This window comes from Temnothorax americanus, unplaced genomic scaffold (genome assembly GCF_048541705.1).
Source record: "Temnothorax americanus isolate GAGA-0224 unplaced genomic scaffold, ASM4854170v1 Scaffold57, whole genome shotgun sequence".
In the NCBI taxonomy this organism is placed as follows: Eukaryota; Metazoa; Arthropoda; class Insecta; order Hymenoptera; family Formicidae; genus Temnothorax; species Temnothorax americanus.
This window is the reverse complement of record NW_027509721.1, coordinates 737,571-752,598: the sequence shown is the minus strand read 5'-3', so window position 1 is coordinate 752,598 and position 15,028 is coordinate 737,571. Positions and strand designations below refer to the sequence as shown.

The 15,028-nt window shown below is 36.5% G+C and overlaps 2 protein-coding genes across 3 annotated transcripts in view; both read left to right on the top strand.

Annotated features, from left to right (window-relative positions):
* Positions 1-1,656: 1,656 nt before the first annotated feature.
* Positions 1,657-15,028, top strand: part of LOC143904760 (lipase 3-like) — a 68,997-nt gene continuing 55,625 nt past the window's right edge. For both annotated transcript variants that reach the window (XM_077419667.1, XM_077419666.1), the window contains exon 1: positions 1,657-1,759. The gene's annotated coding sequence lies outside the window, so the exon portion shown is untranslated. The remainder of the gene's footprint in view (positions 1,760-15,028) is intronic.
* Positions 6,333-13,128, top strand: LOC143904762 (uncharacterized). The gene is made up of 2 exons (XM_077419668.1): positions 6,333-7,349; positions 12,205-13,128. The coding sequence occupies exon 2, from the start codon at positions 12,254-12,256 to the stop codon at positions 12,629-12,631; it is 378 nt and encodes a 125-aa protein (XP_077275794.1). The 5' UTR covers positions 6,333-7,349; positions 12,205-12,253; the 3' UTR covers positions 12,632-13,128.

The window sequence follows — 15,028 nt, the reverse complement described above, 5'->3', positions numbered from 1 at the left end:
TAACGAAAAGATGGAAAGAGCTAGGAGAGATGGGCAAGGATAGCAAGGTTCATGCTGGGGAATGAAGTCAAGGAGTTAAAATATTGGGAAAAGGGAGAAAAAAAGAAATGTAGGCTGTGTGGTTGGAGGATCAAGACGTGGGAGCACATATTGGAACAGGTAGACAGATAACGAGTAGACAGATGATGGGAATTAAGAGAAGGTGATAAAAATATTAGGAGAGAAAGGACAAGGGAATGACTTCAAAGATGGAAGGTGGCAGAGCGCGCGAGAGAAGGAGAAGGTAGAGCAAAGGAGAAAAAGCATGAAGATGGATAATAATAAAATATGACAAAAAATAAAATGTGATATAAATACGACAATGGTTAATAGGCTTTAATGTAAAAAATGCATGGATATCTAATATGTTGCTTATGTATGTATATATATTTTATATTATATATGATGTATATATAAAACCCCAAATGTATGCAAATAGATGTCTTTGTAACTTCACTCGGGGGAGTCAATAAAACTAACTAACTATATAAGGTTTAGGTTTATACATTTGCGTGATATTTTAGAGACGTCATCAAGCGCATACTGTGCATACAGAGATCTTTGTGTCGCGGTGGTATTGCATTGATTATTTATCATTTTCATTTGATTACACATGTGTAATATTTCTAAAATAAACGTTTAAATTAAATAATTTTTTAGATTTTTAGGTGCAGATAGGTACTTAAAAACTTAAAAAATGCAGCAATTTTAAAAGCCTACAGATATAAGAATATAAAGTCTTAAGGGAAAATTGATACTAATTATACGTACGGGCGATATCCGGTTTAAGCATGTTTCTTATATTTATCATGAGATAATAAATATAAAATTCAATACAAAAAATAAAATTTGTATTTTAAAAAATTTGAATCTTTTAATTAAATGTAACGCAGAATCTATTATAAACTATCTCAAGACTAACTTATACTTTAAAATTTTGAATAGTATACGTTATTTCTTTGGATATTTACGCATATACCATTTCATACATAGGTACCGGTCAGTTCATTCTGTATACATAAGTAATCTGGCACAAGAAAATAATCAATCATTCTCAGTCAGATAATAATGAGTTCAAGTTCTACAATTGTTAAGATTAGTTGCGTCACTATATTATTATTCTAGATGTTGATTATTCTACCGCGGAAATGTTATTCTCTTCCAGAGGATAAAAGTCAAGGATCAATCGAGAACTATTGACAACTGCAAAGTCATTATATGATTTCATAATTGTTAGTTAATACAGTAACGGAGCTAGAAATTGCAATACTTAATATTCAAAGAATAAACTTATAAGAAGAACAAGAAATTTATATACAATTTTTTATTTAAAAAAACCAAATTTTGCAACGTAATATTTTTTATTAGATATTGTCTTTATTATTCCATTAAAAAGTTTTGGCAACCTTAAAAGTTGGTTTAATTTTATTAAGAAAAGAAGGAATAGAGAAGGGTTTTTAAAAAGTTTTCAAAATTTACGTGAATATAAGTATTATTTTTACTATTTAAAATAGTGGAAAGACAAAAAAGAAAGTTGTACGGAAGGGTGAAAATCTCAAGTTTTGTCACTGAATACGTTACTGATTGTGAGTACATATATTTCAAGAAACGCAACTGGTAATTCTTTGCAGTTTTATATTATCTCATATACTAGGCGCTACTCTGCATCTTCGTGGAATATACGTGGGCTGCGATAAACATGTAAATCGCTTCTTAAAAAGTATGTGATGTATAATATTTTGATAAGTGTATCATAGAAAGAATATTTTGATATTAACTTTAAGTTTGTAAATAGCGAATATAGACATTGTTACAAACGTAGAATTTATCAACTTTTTATTAAAGAATTATATACTAAACGAGAGAACGGTAGAATTAACTTTTTTATTCAAAGGGATTTTTAATTTACTTAACTTTAATTTTAGAAGATCTGAAATATTTGTGAAGATTATTCACGAATATGTTATTATTCGTATAAAACTTGGATAGATTTCTAAAAATTTTATTGAAAGGACAACTTACGTTACTTAACATTTTTTTATACGAACACACGTTAGCTTAAAAAATATATTTAAAGATAAAATACAAAAGAGTGTTAAGGTAAGCTTAATTATCGAAAAACGAATGTTTATGGGGAATTTTATATTTTAAAATATCTATATAAGAATATATATATTAGTATCTATATATATATAAAATATCTCGGATCGATATATATGAAAAATTTCTCTTAGTATGACAAGGATTGTTTTTTGAAGTTTAACCAACTCATTTACTCTTATCTCTATTCTAGTTTTCATTTCCGCTTATAGTGTACTATGCATATATTATACTATATAGCTTAAGCTGTCCGGCATTGCCCGTTGACCCGAGAAAAAAGGATTAGATCTGACCAGTTCAAATTATATATCGGCGGATCAAATTGTATTTGGTCAAATATGCTCAGATATGACTTCTCATGTCTGCGCAGATCTGGTCATATATAACTATATATGGAGTGTAATCTGGTTTTTGACGATTCAGATCGGATTATATCTGCTCAGATCGAACCAGATCTGTGATTGATCTTCATTGAAACAGTCCAGATCTGACTGTATCTGTTTAGATATAACCATATTTATACTCGAATACGATCCAAGATACATTACATCTGACTATATCTGTCCAGATATAAGTCGAACTAAAAGGTTGTGTTTGATCAAAAACTGTTCAAGTTTGACGATATATCTGGCCATGTTTAAAACTATAATAGATTAATGTTCGATGATATATTTGTCTAATATAATATTTAAATATTTAAACATAAATTTATATTTATACACAAAAAATTAAAGATATTCAATTAAATATTTTTGAAATTATTATAATATATAAAAATAAATTATGGTAAAGATATAATTTGCAGAAGACAAAGTATTTCTTTATAAACAAAAAAATGTTAGTTATTTATTATAAAAACATTTTTGTTCATCAATTCGCTTTATGTCTAAATACAAAAGACAATCATAGAAATATAAGTTATTTAGTACATTGTAAGCTCTCTGGAAAAAAAACCCTTATAATGTCTTATTATGTTCATATAAGAAGCAGTCTTATATATGCTTATATATATGAATTTTAGCTGGATAAGATTTTATATGATCATATTATGATTATATAAGATTATATAAGAACATATAAAAAATATCTCTTATAGTGTGTTATATGTCTCATATAAGAATAAGCTATTTCATCATATATGAATTTTGGTCAGATTAGTTTATATGGTCATATATTATTATATATAAGATTATATATAAAAACATATATCCTGGGGAAAAAAATCTCTTATTTATTCATATTAGTTTATATTAGTAGAAATATGATTATATATGATCATATAAGAAATGGAAAATATAATCTTAAATATTATATGGCCATATTGTATATATAGATTTTCGTAAAAAGTGAAATTACCAGTAATAATTTGTGAAAAAAACTGTTAAAACTTTTTTTCGTCATTTCCCATACAACACAAAATATTTTTTAAAGATTTTTTAAATATTTTTTAGGAAGATATTAAAATAATTCACAAAAATATTTTTTAAATGTTTCATGTCCGCCAGATTATGTCAGGAAAATATTTTTGAAAATATTTTTAAAAGATTGCAAGTAAATATATACAATAATATTTGTAAAATCTTTCTATCAGAAATATTGCTTCAAAAAATAAAATATGTTTAACCCATAATTGTTTCACGTTTGAAAGATTTTTTTAATATTTGAAAAATATACATTACACACAATTTACTTCACATCTTACTTTGGAAAATATTATTTTGCATATCTATTATATGTATATTATTGCAGCAATTTTGGTTGAGCCTTGCGTTGTATTGCTGACAAAGATATGTTTCGTGGATGTTATGATTTTGCTTCGCAGGAGGCCTGCTTATATTATGCGCCGCTTAGTAGCGTCGTTGCAAACTATCACGGGAAGGATCTGTTCGGTTTTTGCTGCCAATCTGTTCTCAAGTCATACACGCAGGCTCTGCTCGATCTTTGTTGTCAATCTGCTGCCAAGTATGTGTGCAGGCTCTGCGCGGTTTCTGCTGCCAATCTGCTCACATTGCTTGTGTCAGCAGGCTCTGTCGCATTTCTGGCTACAGTTTGACAACATCATCTGATAGAGCAGTTTCCGCGTGCAATTTGTTGCCTTTCTGATACCAAAAATTTAATGCAGACTCTGCTTGGAATCTGCTGCTCAGGTTTGGCTATCTGGGATGTGATGTCTTGAGCTTTTTTAAGGCCACATATTTTATAATCATACGACATAATCGCTGATCTTATCCCATGGCTTTTAGACCATCGCTGACGAGCTGCTATGGAATTTGAAAACGGTTTTAACAGTTCAGCGCTTACTCAGCATGATTATGGTTTTTTTTATGCATTTCTCTCACTTACACTGAAAAAAATTTATTTAATAAATTTATTTAATTTTTTTTAGTATATATATATATACAAAGTTAAATAAATATTTTATTAAATTTACAAACTAAATTTTTTAATTTAAAAAAATTAGATATTTTGCTTTATTAAACATGCAATTATATTAAAATAAATAAATAAAAGCTTAATGGAAAAAATAAGTTATTTCAAATAAAATAATGACATCAAAATATATTTAATTATTTTTTTCAAATAAGTAAATAAATTACTTGCACGTGAAATAAACATATTTTTAATGCAGACAAATAATTATAAAAATCTGTAATAATAAAAATTAAGAATATATTTTCTTCAATAAAAGAAATAAAAGTATTATGATTTTAGTAACTAATTTTTTTGAAATAAAATTTTTAATTTAAATAATATTTTTTTAAAAACAGCAATTTATTTTCTAACATAAAAAAATTGTCTTTTTAAATATTAATATAAATTAAATAAATATCAATTATAGGAATTTAAATCGACCGTAACTGGCAATATATAACGTCCTTACCAATATGAACATTGAAAAACTGTGAGCCAACTTGGTTTGTCGGATTCACACAGCACTTTTTTCAGATATCTGATGATTAATTGTTATTCTATTCACTGGCGAAATAAAATTTATTATTCTGTACCAGACTAGAGTCAAGCTCAACAGGGTCTTCTTTCCCCGCTAATTTTTCCAAGCCCGTTCCCTTGGCAGTGGTTTCGCTAGATAGTAGATAGGGACAGTGCGGGAATCTCGTTAATCCATTCATGCGCGTCACTAATTAGATGACGAGGCATTTGGCTACCTTAAGAGAGTCATGTTGGCCCATAGCGGGGCCAACCGGTCCTTGCCTAGGGTTTTTCAGATACCTGAAAAAAGTGCTGTGTGAATCCGACAAACCAAGTTGGCTCACAGTTTTTCAATGTTCATATCGGTAAAGACATTATATATTGCCAGTTACGGTCGATTTAAATTCTTTTAATTGTTATTCTATTCACTGGCAAAATAAAATTTATTATACTATTAAATAAATATTTTATTTAATTTACGAACTAAATTTCTTTATTAGAAAAAATACATACTTTGGTTTACTAAACATGCAATTATATTACAATAAATAAATCAAAGCTTAAGGGGATCCTAAAGTGAAGGCTGAACTTTCTCGACGTCGGTAATGTCAACATTTCTAATCCTGTTTTCTATGTCATATATCTATATCTGTCCTTATCTAACGAGAGGCATCTGTCCTTGTTTCGATTGCTGCGCCATCTCTCGCTACACGCAATGTCAACCTGAATGTGCTTTTGCACATATAAAAGTTTATTTAAACTAATCATTTTTTCTAGGCTTTCTCAATCTTAGATCTAATTGCACGATATTGTTCTTAAATGTTGTCCCTAGGTCATGCCGGTCTAATTTTGTGGATATTTATTGTGGAATTTTTGAACAAAGCAAATATTGTCGTCACGTATACCAAAAATTAACAAAAATATTAATTTTTTCTCGTTTTCGATATAAATTCGACACCATGACCTAGATTTTGATGCGTACTTTAATTCTAAACAAGAATTTTGCATTTCTATAAAGCCAATTAAAAAATTAGTGCTAAGAAAAAAAGCCGGTATTACAGACGGCTTTAGGATTCCCTTAATGGAAAGAATAAGTTATTTCAAATAAAATAATGACATCTGAATATATTAAATTATTTTTTCAATAAGTAAATTAATTACTTGCATATAAAATAAATATATTTTTAATGTAGACAAATAATTATATATATATATATATATATATATATATATAAAACTCTGTAATAATAAAAAATATAAAAATATATTTTCTTCAATAAAAGAAATAAAAATATTATGATTTAGTAACTGTTAGCGGGTGATAAATCAGAGTTTGTTTTCTGTATAACGCGATTTCATTCAGATTACTATATCGATTATGATTACAACGATTACACGTGGTCAACTGTGCGCGACGTCAGAAAGAGAACTGAACTAGAATCTATAAGTATCGAAAGTAGAAGAGATACACTGATAAAAAAATATTTTTCGATGAAATAAATACATTACATTGAAATTAAATATTTTGACTTAAATAAATATTTCTTTGCGCGGCGAGAGAGTTTGGCTCGCGCCCGCTAAGCGGCGCATCGCTAGTATATTATTTTCGCGTAATTAAAATTCAACATCGATTCCTATAACTAGGGCCGTTCAGCAGGGTTTCTCCAGAGTCCAGCGTTCTTAAGCCCGGTGTCCACGATGCAAGAACTGTGTCCCAGTTTCAGTTTAAGCCAATCAACTAGCAGCTCTTACAGAAAAGTAGCAGTTTCATTGGCTTAAACCGAAACTTGGACATAGTTCTTGCATCGTGGACACCGGGCTTTAGGATCGCCAGTCAGGGCATGCTCACCCATTGCACATATATTATTCAATTTTTAATTATAAATCTGTATAATTCTTTTTTAGGTTAAAATTCTTATTTTTTATGTAGTGCTTTTAAAAATTATTTGTTCAAATTGGTTCAAACATTTTCTTTTTTTGAAAAATGAGTTTTTATTTGAAAACATATTTTGTTATTGAAGGTTTATAAAATGTATTGCTTATTTAATTCAACTAACAATTTATTTAAAACAAAAAATTACTTTTTTAATTTTAGTAATACTTTTTTTTGTTCAAAATAGCAGTTTTTTGGTTTAAAAATATATTTTTTTATTACTACTGGGACTTCCGTTTCCGGAACATAAGAGGTGACAGGTGTGAGAGTGTGCGTTAGGAAAGGATAGAAAAGTGAGAGTTGAAGGAGGCAAAGGAGGGAGAGAGGGACGGAGCGAGGAGGTGTGGAGGTAAGAGAGCAAGGAGGAGAAAGGGTGAGTGGTGGAGTAGCGGGTAGAAAGGAGAAAAGGGTAGAAAAGTGGAGAGTCACATAGGCGGATTGGGCACGAACGATAGCGGGAGTAGAGGGGTGTCGCGGTAGGCGACCAGTGCCGCGTGCTCAGCGCGCGGTGAGGCAGGAACGTTGGTGGGAGTAGAGGGACGACTCAACGAGAGATTAGAGACAAGGTAGGACAAGCGAGGCAGGGCATAGAGTATAGGACATAGGGAGAAGTGAATTAGATAGAATAAAGAGTAAGAGGGATAGGCAGAGGTAAGAGCGGCAAATGAAGTCAGGGGAGGAAATAGGAATAAAAAAGGAACAGCAGGGAAATAAAGGGAAAAAGAGAGAAGGCGAAGGGGAGAAAAAAGCGAGAGGCAGGCCAACAAAGGCGGAGGGGCTTGCAAGGCAGAGAGAAAGAACGGATAGCTTAGGGTCTGTCCTGGATCTTATACAGAAAAGGAAAAGGAAAGAGATAGAGGAAGAAGCGACGGCTAGAGCAGAAAAAGAACTGTTGGATAGATTTAACGAAACAAGGAGAGTGAATAGGTCACCACCAACGAAGATTAAAAGAGGTGAGGAGAGGAAGGAAAGCATGGAGACAGAGGAGCTGCTGAAGGAAATCTTAAGGAAAATGGAGGTGCAAGAGGAGGAAAGGAAAAAAGATAAAGAGGAGATAAGGAAGGGTATAAAAGACGAAATTAGGGGACTAAAGGAGGAATTGAAGAGAAGAGAAGAGATGTGGAAGAAACAAAAGGAAGAGATAGAGGAAAGAGTAAGAAAACTAGAGGAGAAGATAGAGGAGAGGTTAAAAAGGTTGGAGGAGAAAGCAAGTGAGAGAAAGGAGGAGAGAAAGGGGGAGGTAGGAAAAGGAGAGGAGGAGATGGTGGGGAGAATGAGAGAGTTGGAGAGAAGGCTGATAAGGAAGGAGAAGGAAGAGAGAAGAAAGAATGTAGTGATAAGGGGATTAGAAGTAAAAGAAGGAGGGAGAAGACAAGAGGTGGAAAAGCTATTGGAGGGAATAGGAGCCAAAGTAAAAGTATTAGAAGTAAAGAAAATAGGGGGGGGATATGGATAAAGGAAGGGAAATGGTGTTGCTGAAGTTAGAGAATGAAGAGCAAAAATGAGAGGTGATGGAAAAAAAAGGAGACTGGTGGGCAGAAAAGAGAGAATAACGGAGGACCTGTCGTGGGAAGAAAGAAGGGTGAATTGGAAACTGAGAGAGATAGCGAGAAGAGAGGAAAGAGAGGGAAGGAGGGCGTGGATAAAAGCAGGCAGAATAAGGTTGGAAAATATATGGTGGAGATGGGATATGGAAGAGGAGGTGCTAAAGGATGAAAGGGGAAAGGTTAGAAAGGAGAGCGGAGGAGAGAAGGAAGAGGAGGGAGGCAAGGCAGGAGAGAGAGAAGAAGGAATGGAGATGGGGGAATAATAAGGGAAGAGGAGAAAGGAATGATAGCAGAGAAAAGCAAGGTGGTCAGAAGAGAGGTGGAAAGAAGAAGGAGGTCAGTGTGGAGGATAGTATTCTGGAACGTAGCTGGTTTGGAAAACAAAGATATGGAGTTTTGGGAGGGGCTAAAGAAAGAAGATGTGATAGTCTTGATAGAGACCTGGATAGGAGAAAAGGGCTGGGAAAGAATAAGGGGGAGGATGCCAACAGGATATGAATGGGGAGTGCAAATGGCGGGAAAGAAGGGATGATAATGGGAATAAGAAAGGGGTTAAAAGAGAAGGGAACGGAAATGGAAATTGACAAGGAGGGAATGATAGTAGGAAAGGTTAGGATAGGTGACAAGAACTGAAAGATTATAGGGGTGTATGCAAAGAAGGAGAGAATGGAGGAGACCTTACAGGAACTAGGGCATTTTATGGAAGAGAAAGAGGAAGGAAGATTTACGATAATTGGAGGAGATTTCAATGCAAGGACGGGGCAGGAAGGAGGGAGAGTATAAGAGGAGGAGGGGAGAGGGCTGAGGGAAGGAGGAAGAAAATAAAAAGATAAAAAGATGGATAGAGAGGAGAGGTTGCTGGTGAAATGTGTAGAGGAGAGAGGGTGGGAGATATTCAATGGGAATGTGAGAGGGGATGAGGAGGGGGAATTTACATTTACGGAAGGAAGAGGGGAGACAGTGATAGACTATGTGATAGGGGATGGAGAGAAAAGGGAGAAAATCGAGAGCATGACGGTGGGGGATAGAGTGGACTCAGACCATCATCCCTTGGAAATGGCGGTATTGGGGAGCATGGAGGAGGACAGAGGGGGAAAGTGGAAGAAAAGAAGCAGGGGAGTGTGGAATAAGGAAAGAGTAAAAATGTTCAAAGAAAGAATAGGGGAAGTAGAAGAGAAAGAGGAAGAGATAAATAAGGAATGGGACGATATGGAAACGAGAATAGTAGAGGCAATAATAGGGGTAGAAAAGGAGGTGAAGGGAAGCAGGAATAAGAAGGTGGGGTAGTGGGACGAAGAATGCAGAGAAACAAAGAGGGAAGCGAGAAGAAAACTGAGGGAATGGAGGAAAGGCAGGGAAGAGGGCAACACATACAGAAAAAAGAGGAAGGAGTTTAAGGAGCTGTGTAAGAGGAAGAAGGAGGAGGAGAATCTGAGATGGGAGAGAAGGGCGATGGAAGCAAGGAGAAAGTCGGAGGTATGGGAGATAGTAAATAGAAAGAGAAGAAAGAGGAGAGGAATCCAGGAAGGGATTGAGGAGGAAGAATGGAAGGAGTACTTTATGCAGCTGTTAGGTGGAGTAGAGGGGAGAGTGAGGATGGGAGAAGACGGGAGGAGGAAAGAAAAGGAAGGAGAGGAGGAAAAGGAGATAAGCATAGAAGAAATGAGGGGGACAATAAGGAAACTAAAGGATGGAAAAGCAATGGGAAGGGATGGGATACCAGGTGAGGTGTGGAAATATGGGGGGAAGGAGTTGGAGACTTGGGCATGGAGATATATAAACAGAGTATGGAAGGGGGGAGGTTGGCCGGAGAATTGGAGAGAGGGATTAATCGTCCCAATCGTAAAGAAAGGGGAAGGAAAAAAGGTGGAGGAGTACAGAGGGGTGACAATAATGTCGTCGCTATACAAGGTGTACACGGCCATTATTGCGGAAAGGTTGAGAGAGGAGCTTGAGGAGAAGGGAATTATACCACATAATCAGACGGGCTTCAGAAGGGGAATGGGAACGGTGGATAATATCTATGTTTTAAACTACTTGGTGAATAGGAGGCTGGAGAAAAAAGGGGGAAAGTTAATAGCATGTTTCGTAGATCTGAAAGCGGCATTTGACTCGGTAGACAGAGGGGTGCTAGTAAAAGCAATGAGGGAAAGGGGAATAAGGGAAGGGCTAGTGAGAAGGACGGAGGAGTTGCTGAGGGAGACGAGAAGTAGAGTAAGGGTAGGAAACGATATAGGAGAGGTATTCTGGACGGGGAAGGGGATGAGACAGGGGTGCCCGCTAAGCCCGTTATTGTTTAACGTGTAGTAACAAGCTAGTAAGCGGATATGGAGAAGGAAATGGGCAGGGTAAAATGGGGAGGAATAATGTTAGGAGGTAAGAGGGTATATACGCTGGCATATGCTGACGATGTAGTACTAATCGCAGAGGACGAGGAGCAAATAAGGAGTATGTTGGAAAGATTAGAGGAGTACTTACGGAAGAAGAGACTGGAGTTGAATGTGGAGCAAACAAAAATAATGAGGTTTAGGAAGGGAGGAGGGAGGAAAAGTAAAAAAAGATGGAGATGGGAAGGGAAGGAATTAAGAGAGGTAAAGGAATTTAGATACCTGGGATATGTGTTCCAAAAGAACGGAGGACAGGAAGCGCAGGTAAAGGAAAGGATTAGAAAAGCGGCGGCGGTGATGGAAAAGGTATGGGGGATAGGGAATAGACGGTTTGGGAAAGACTGGGGAAAAAGATTGTGGTTGTTTGATAGGCTGGTGTGGACGGTGATGGGATATGGAGCAGAAATATGGGGATGGAGAGAAAGAGAAGGGATGGAAAGGATGGAAGAAAAGTATATTAGATGGGTCTTAGGAGTGGACGGGAGAACACCGTGGTACCTTGTTAGGGAAGAGTTGCAAAGGGAGAAGATAAGAGGGAGAGCGGGGATGAGAGCATGGAGATTTGAGAAAAAGTTAGAGGAGGGTAGAGAAAGCAAATTGGCGAGGCGGTGTTGGGAAGAGATGAAAGGAAGGGAGAGGGAAAGGAAAGCAGGCTCGAGTTGGGAAAGAGAGAGAGGGAAGTTTTTCGAAGAAAGAGGAGTGAAGTTAGAAGAATTGGAAAGGTTGAGAGAAGACGGAGATGATTGGTTTGGTAAGCTGGTTGGGGGAGATAAGGAGAGGCAGAGGAGAGAGAGATGGGAGAAGATTGAGAAGTCAAAGTATAATAAATAGTATAAGTGGATAAAAGGAGGGGGTATTCCGGGATATTTGAAGAAGGAATGAGGAGAGAGTAGATGGAGAAGGGTAGCGAGGTTTAGATTAGGGAATGAGGTGAAAGAGAACAGATATTGGGAAGGGGAGGAGAAGAAGAAATGTAGAGTGTGTGAGTATGGGGAGGAATCATGGGAGCATATATGGGAAGAATGTAGGAGTTGGAAATCAAGAAACGGTAGCTGGCAGGAATCGGTGGGATGGGTATTGGATGAAGAAGGGGGAGGGGAGGAATGGATGATAGAGCTAGAGGAGGAAAGAAGGAGAAAGAAAAGAGAGGTGGAAGAGCTGGAAGAAGGAAGAAGCAAGGAGGAAAGAGGAGAGAGGGGAGGAGAGAAGGAGAGGGGAGAGAGAGGAGGATAGAGGAAGGGAGAAGTAAGTAATAGACTCATGCTTCCAGATCCAGGATAGAGCGAGAGGGGAGAGTAATAGCAGAGGCGGTGGAAAGGATGGTGGAGGAGAAGGTAAGAAAGTTGGTGAAGGAGAAGAAGGAGGACGATAGAAAGAAGGACGAGAGAATGGAGGAAATGGAGGAGAAATTAAGGAGATTGGAGAGAAAAGTTGAGAGATTGGAGCAAGGTGGAGGCAAAAGGAAGAGGGCGAACAGCGAGAAGAGTGAAGAGGGAGAGAAGAAATGGTGGGCGGGGGTGGACGAAGGGAGCGAGGAGGAACTAAGAAGGAAGAACGTCATAATAAGGGTTGAGAAGGAGAGGTGGGGAGGGAAGAAATCAAACTGGGACAAGGTGAAGGAGCTCTTCACAGAAGGACTGAAGGTGAAGGTGACGATAAGGGATGTAGTAGTTCTGGGGCAGAGAGTGCGTGGTTGACGATCTTGGTCAAACTGGGAGACGAGGAGGAGAAGTGGTGGGTGTTGGAGGCGAAGAAAAAGGTGGGTAACAGGGTTGGGGTAAAGATCCACGAAGATAAGTCGGTGGAAAGGAGAGATAGAGAGAGAGGAGAGAGTAGAAAGGAAGAGAGATGTGCGTAGGAAAGTAGGAAGATCAGAGGAGGAAGAAATTTTAAAAGGGATGGAGGAGAAGCTGCTCATGGATTCCGACGAAGAGAAGGAGGGGAGGTACAGAAAATGGACCGAATAGGGAGGAGCAGGACGGGAAGAAGGAAGGCGGAAAGACGATTCGCAGAGGAAGCGGAAGAAGAAGAAGAGGAAGAGGGGAGAAAGGGAATGCGAGGAGGAGAGTAAAAGTGTTGTGAGGTCGTAAATGATCAGGAGGGGAAAAAAAATTATGTAAGAGGTTTGGGTTCGTTCCTCAGTAAAAAACGCCTTGTAAGCCCTGCGGGGAAACGCAATAAACACTTACATATACATACATATTACTACTGTAGAAATCAAACCTTTTGATTTATTAAAAAAAAAATTTAATTATTTTAAAAATTTGCATATTTATTTGAAAAACAAAATTTCTTTTATTTTGTAATGCGTTTTATAGTTTAAAATATTAGTTATTCAATTGAAGTATATACTTTTTGTTTAATAAATAACATTTACTTACTTTAAAGAAATAATTTTTTTACGTTAATAAATGTTTTTTTTCTTTCTAAAAATACAAATGTTTCAAATTATGGAAATAATTTTCTTGCAAATAATCAAAACAATGGTTTTTTTTATTCAAATTTAATTTTCTTGAATCTAGCAATTTTTTTTCAGTGTAGCCTTCTGCAATTGCATATATAGTTCACTAACAGTATAAATAATAAAAGAAACAAATTGCCAGAACTGCACCTTATTATTTAAATTTTAAAGAATCGTTTTCCGTTTTATCGACTTTATTCTTACGATATTATCATTTTTCACATACTTAGCCATTGTTTTGACTTCTGGCTATTAATATCCAATTTTTTTAAGCCTTAAATAATATAAAAACAAAATTGCCAGAACTGCACCTTGTCATTAAAATTTAAACAATTTTTTTACAAGTTTACCGACTTCTGGCAACGTTTTAGCTCCGGCTTAGACTTCTGGCAATAATTTTCCTTAATTTCTACAGTTAAAAACTACAACTTCACAAAATATCAAAACTGCACTAAAAGATGTTATTTTGATTAAAAATAAACGCGTTTGACTGCCCGTCCACGCTTCCCTCCCCGGGAGCGACTTCTGGCTGCAGTGCTACGTGCTTTTCAGATAGTAAGGAGGGTTTTGATATACAAAATTTGACTGTACCTTATCATTTTTAATTTTCGTAGCCAGTTCTTAGGCGAAATATCGAGGCCATCGACACTTAACCGCTGAGAGCGACGACGACGCGAATTCGATTACGAGATATCCGGCAGCCGGTCTCAGGGGTCGACGATACGCCACGTTGACGCAAAGCGAGACAAATGATACCATAATTTGGGGTACTTGTAACCGAGAGGCACGAACGCGGTCGTTACCTCCGGCGTGGGCTCTAGCGAAAAGTCCTCTCACGGCATGTTGCTTTCGCGCGGTTGTTACCTTCGGCGCCGCTCGAGCAAAAAGCTAAGTCACGTCGCGGCGTGTTGCTTTCGCGCAATTGTTACCTCCGGCGCCGAGCAAAAATTTTCTAAGTTGACTCAATACATGCCCAGTACTGAGCCGATTCTCGGCCGTAAATATAATTTCTGGCCTTATACACGGTCGCAGTACTGAGACGAGACTCGCCTCGGAACAGAATGTTGGATGGGGGTACTGGTCACCGAGACTAGCACAATACTGATCTAATGGTTTATCCGTACTGGGGCAGTACCACCCATCAAGTCTTGGCAGCCAATATTGTGTCACTTCTGGACCATGCTGACAACTCTGGCAGAAGTCCGACATTCGCACATGGGTTGCTAAATTATAGCTCTCGCTGTAAAAAAATGTTATAGTTTAATCCGACAGAACTTGGACGCTGTACCGATTCGTCCCAGCGAAAGCCACACGCCACGAGAGAACTTAGAAAATTTTTGCTCGGGCGGCGCCGGAGGTAATGACCGCGGCGCGAAAGCAACACGCCACAAGGGAACTTGGAAAACTTTTGCTTGGGTGACGCCGGAGGTAACGATCGAGGTGCGAAAGCAACACGCCGCGAGGGGACTTAAAAAATTTAAAAAAAATTTTTTTTAATATTTTGGAACAAGATTATAAAACAATATATATGTAAATTTAAATTAATATTTTAAAAATATATTTCAAATATTTTTAAGAAAATATTATCTAGATAATAAAAAAAACATTTAAAAAAATATTTCTAAAAGATTCT

Excerpts from the sequence above, each read along its gene's own strand:
- LOC143904762 (XM_077419668.1), top strand. The coding sequence starts at position 12,254 with ATGGTGGAGGAGAAGGTAAGAAAGTTGGTGAAGGAGAAGAAGGAGGAC.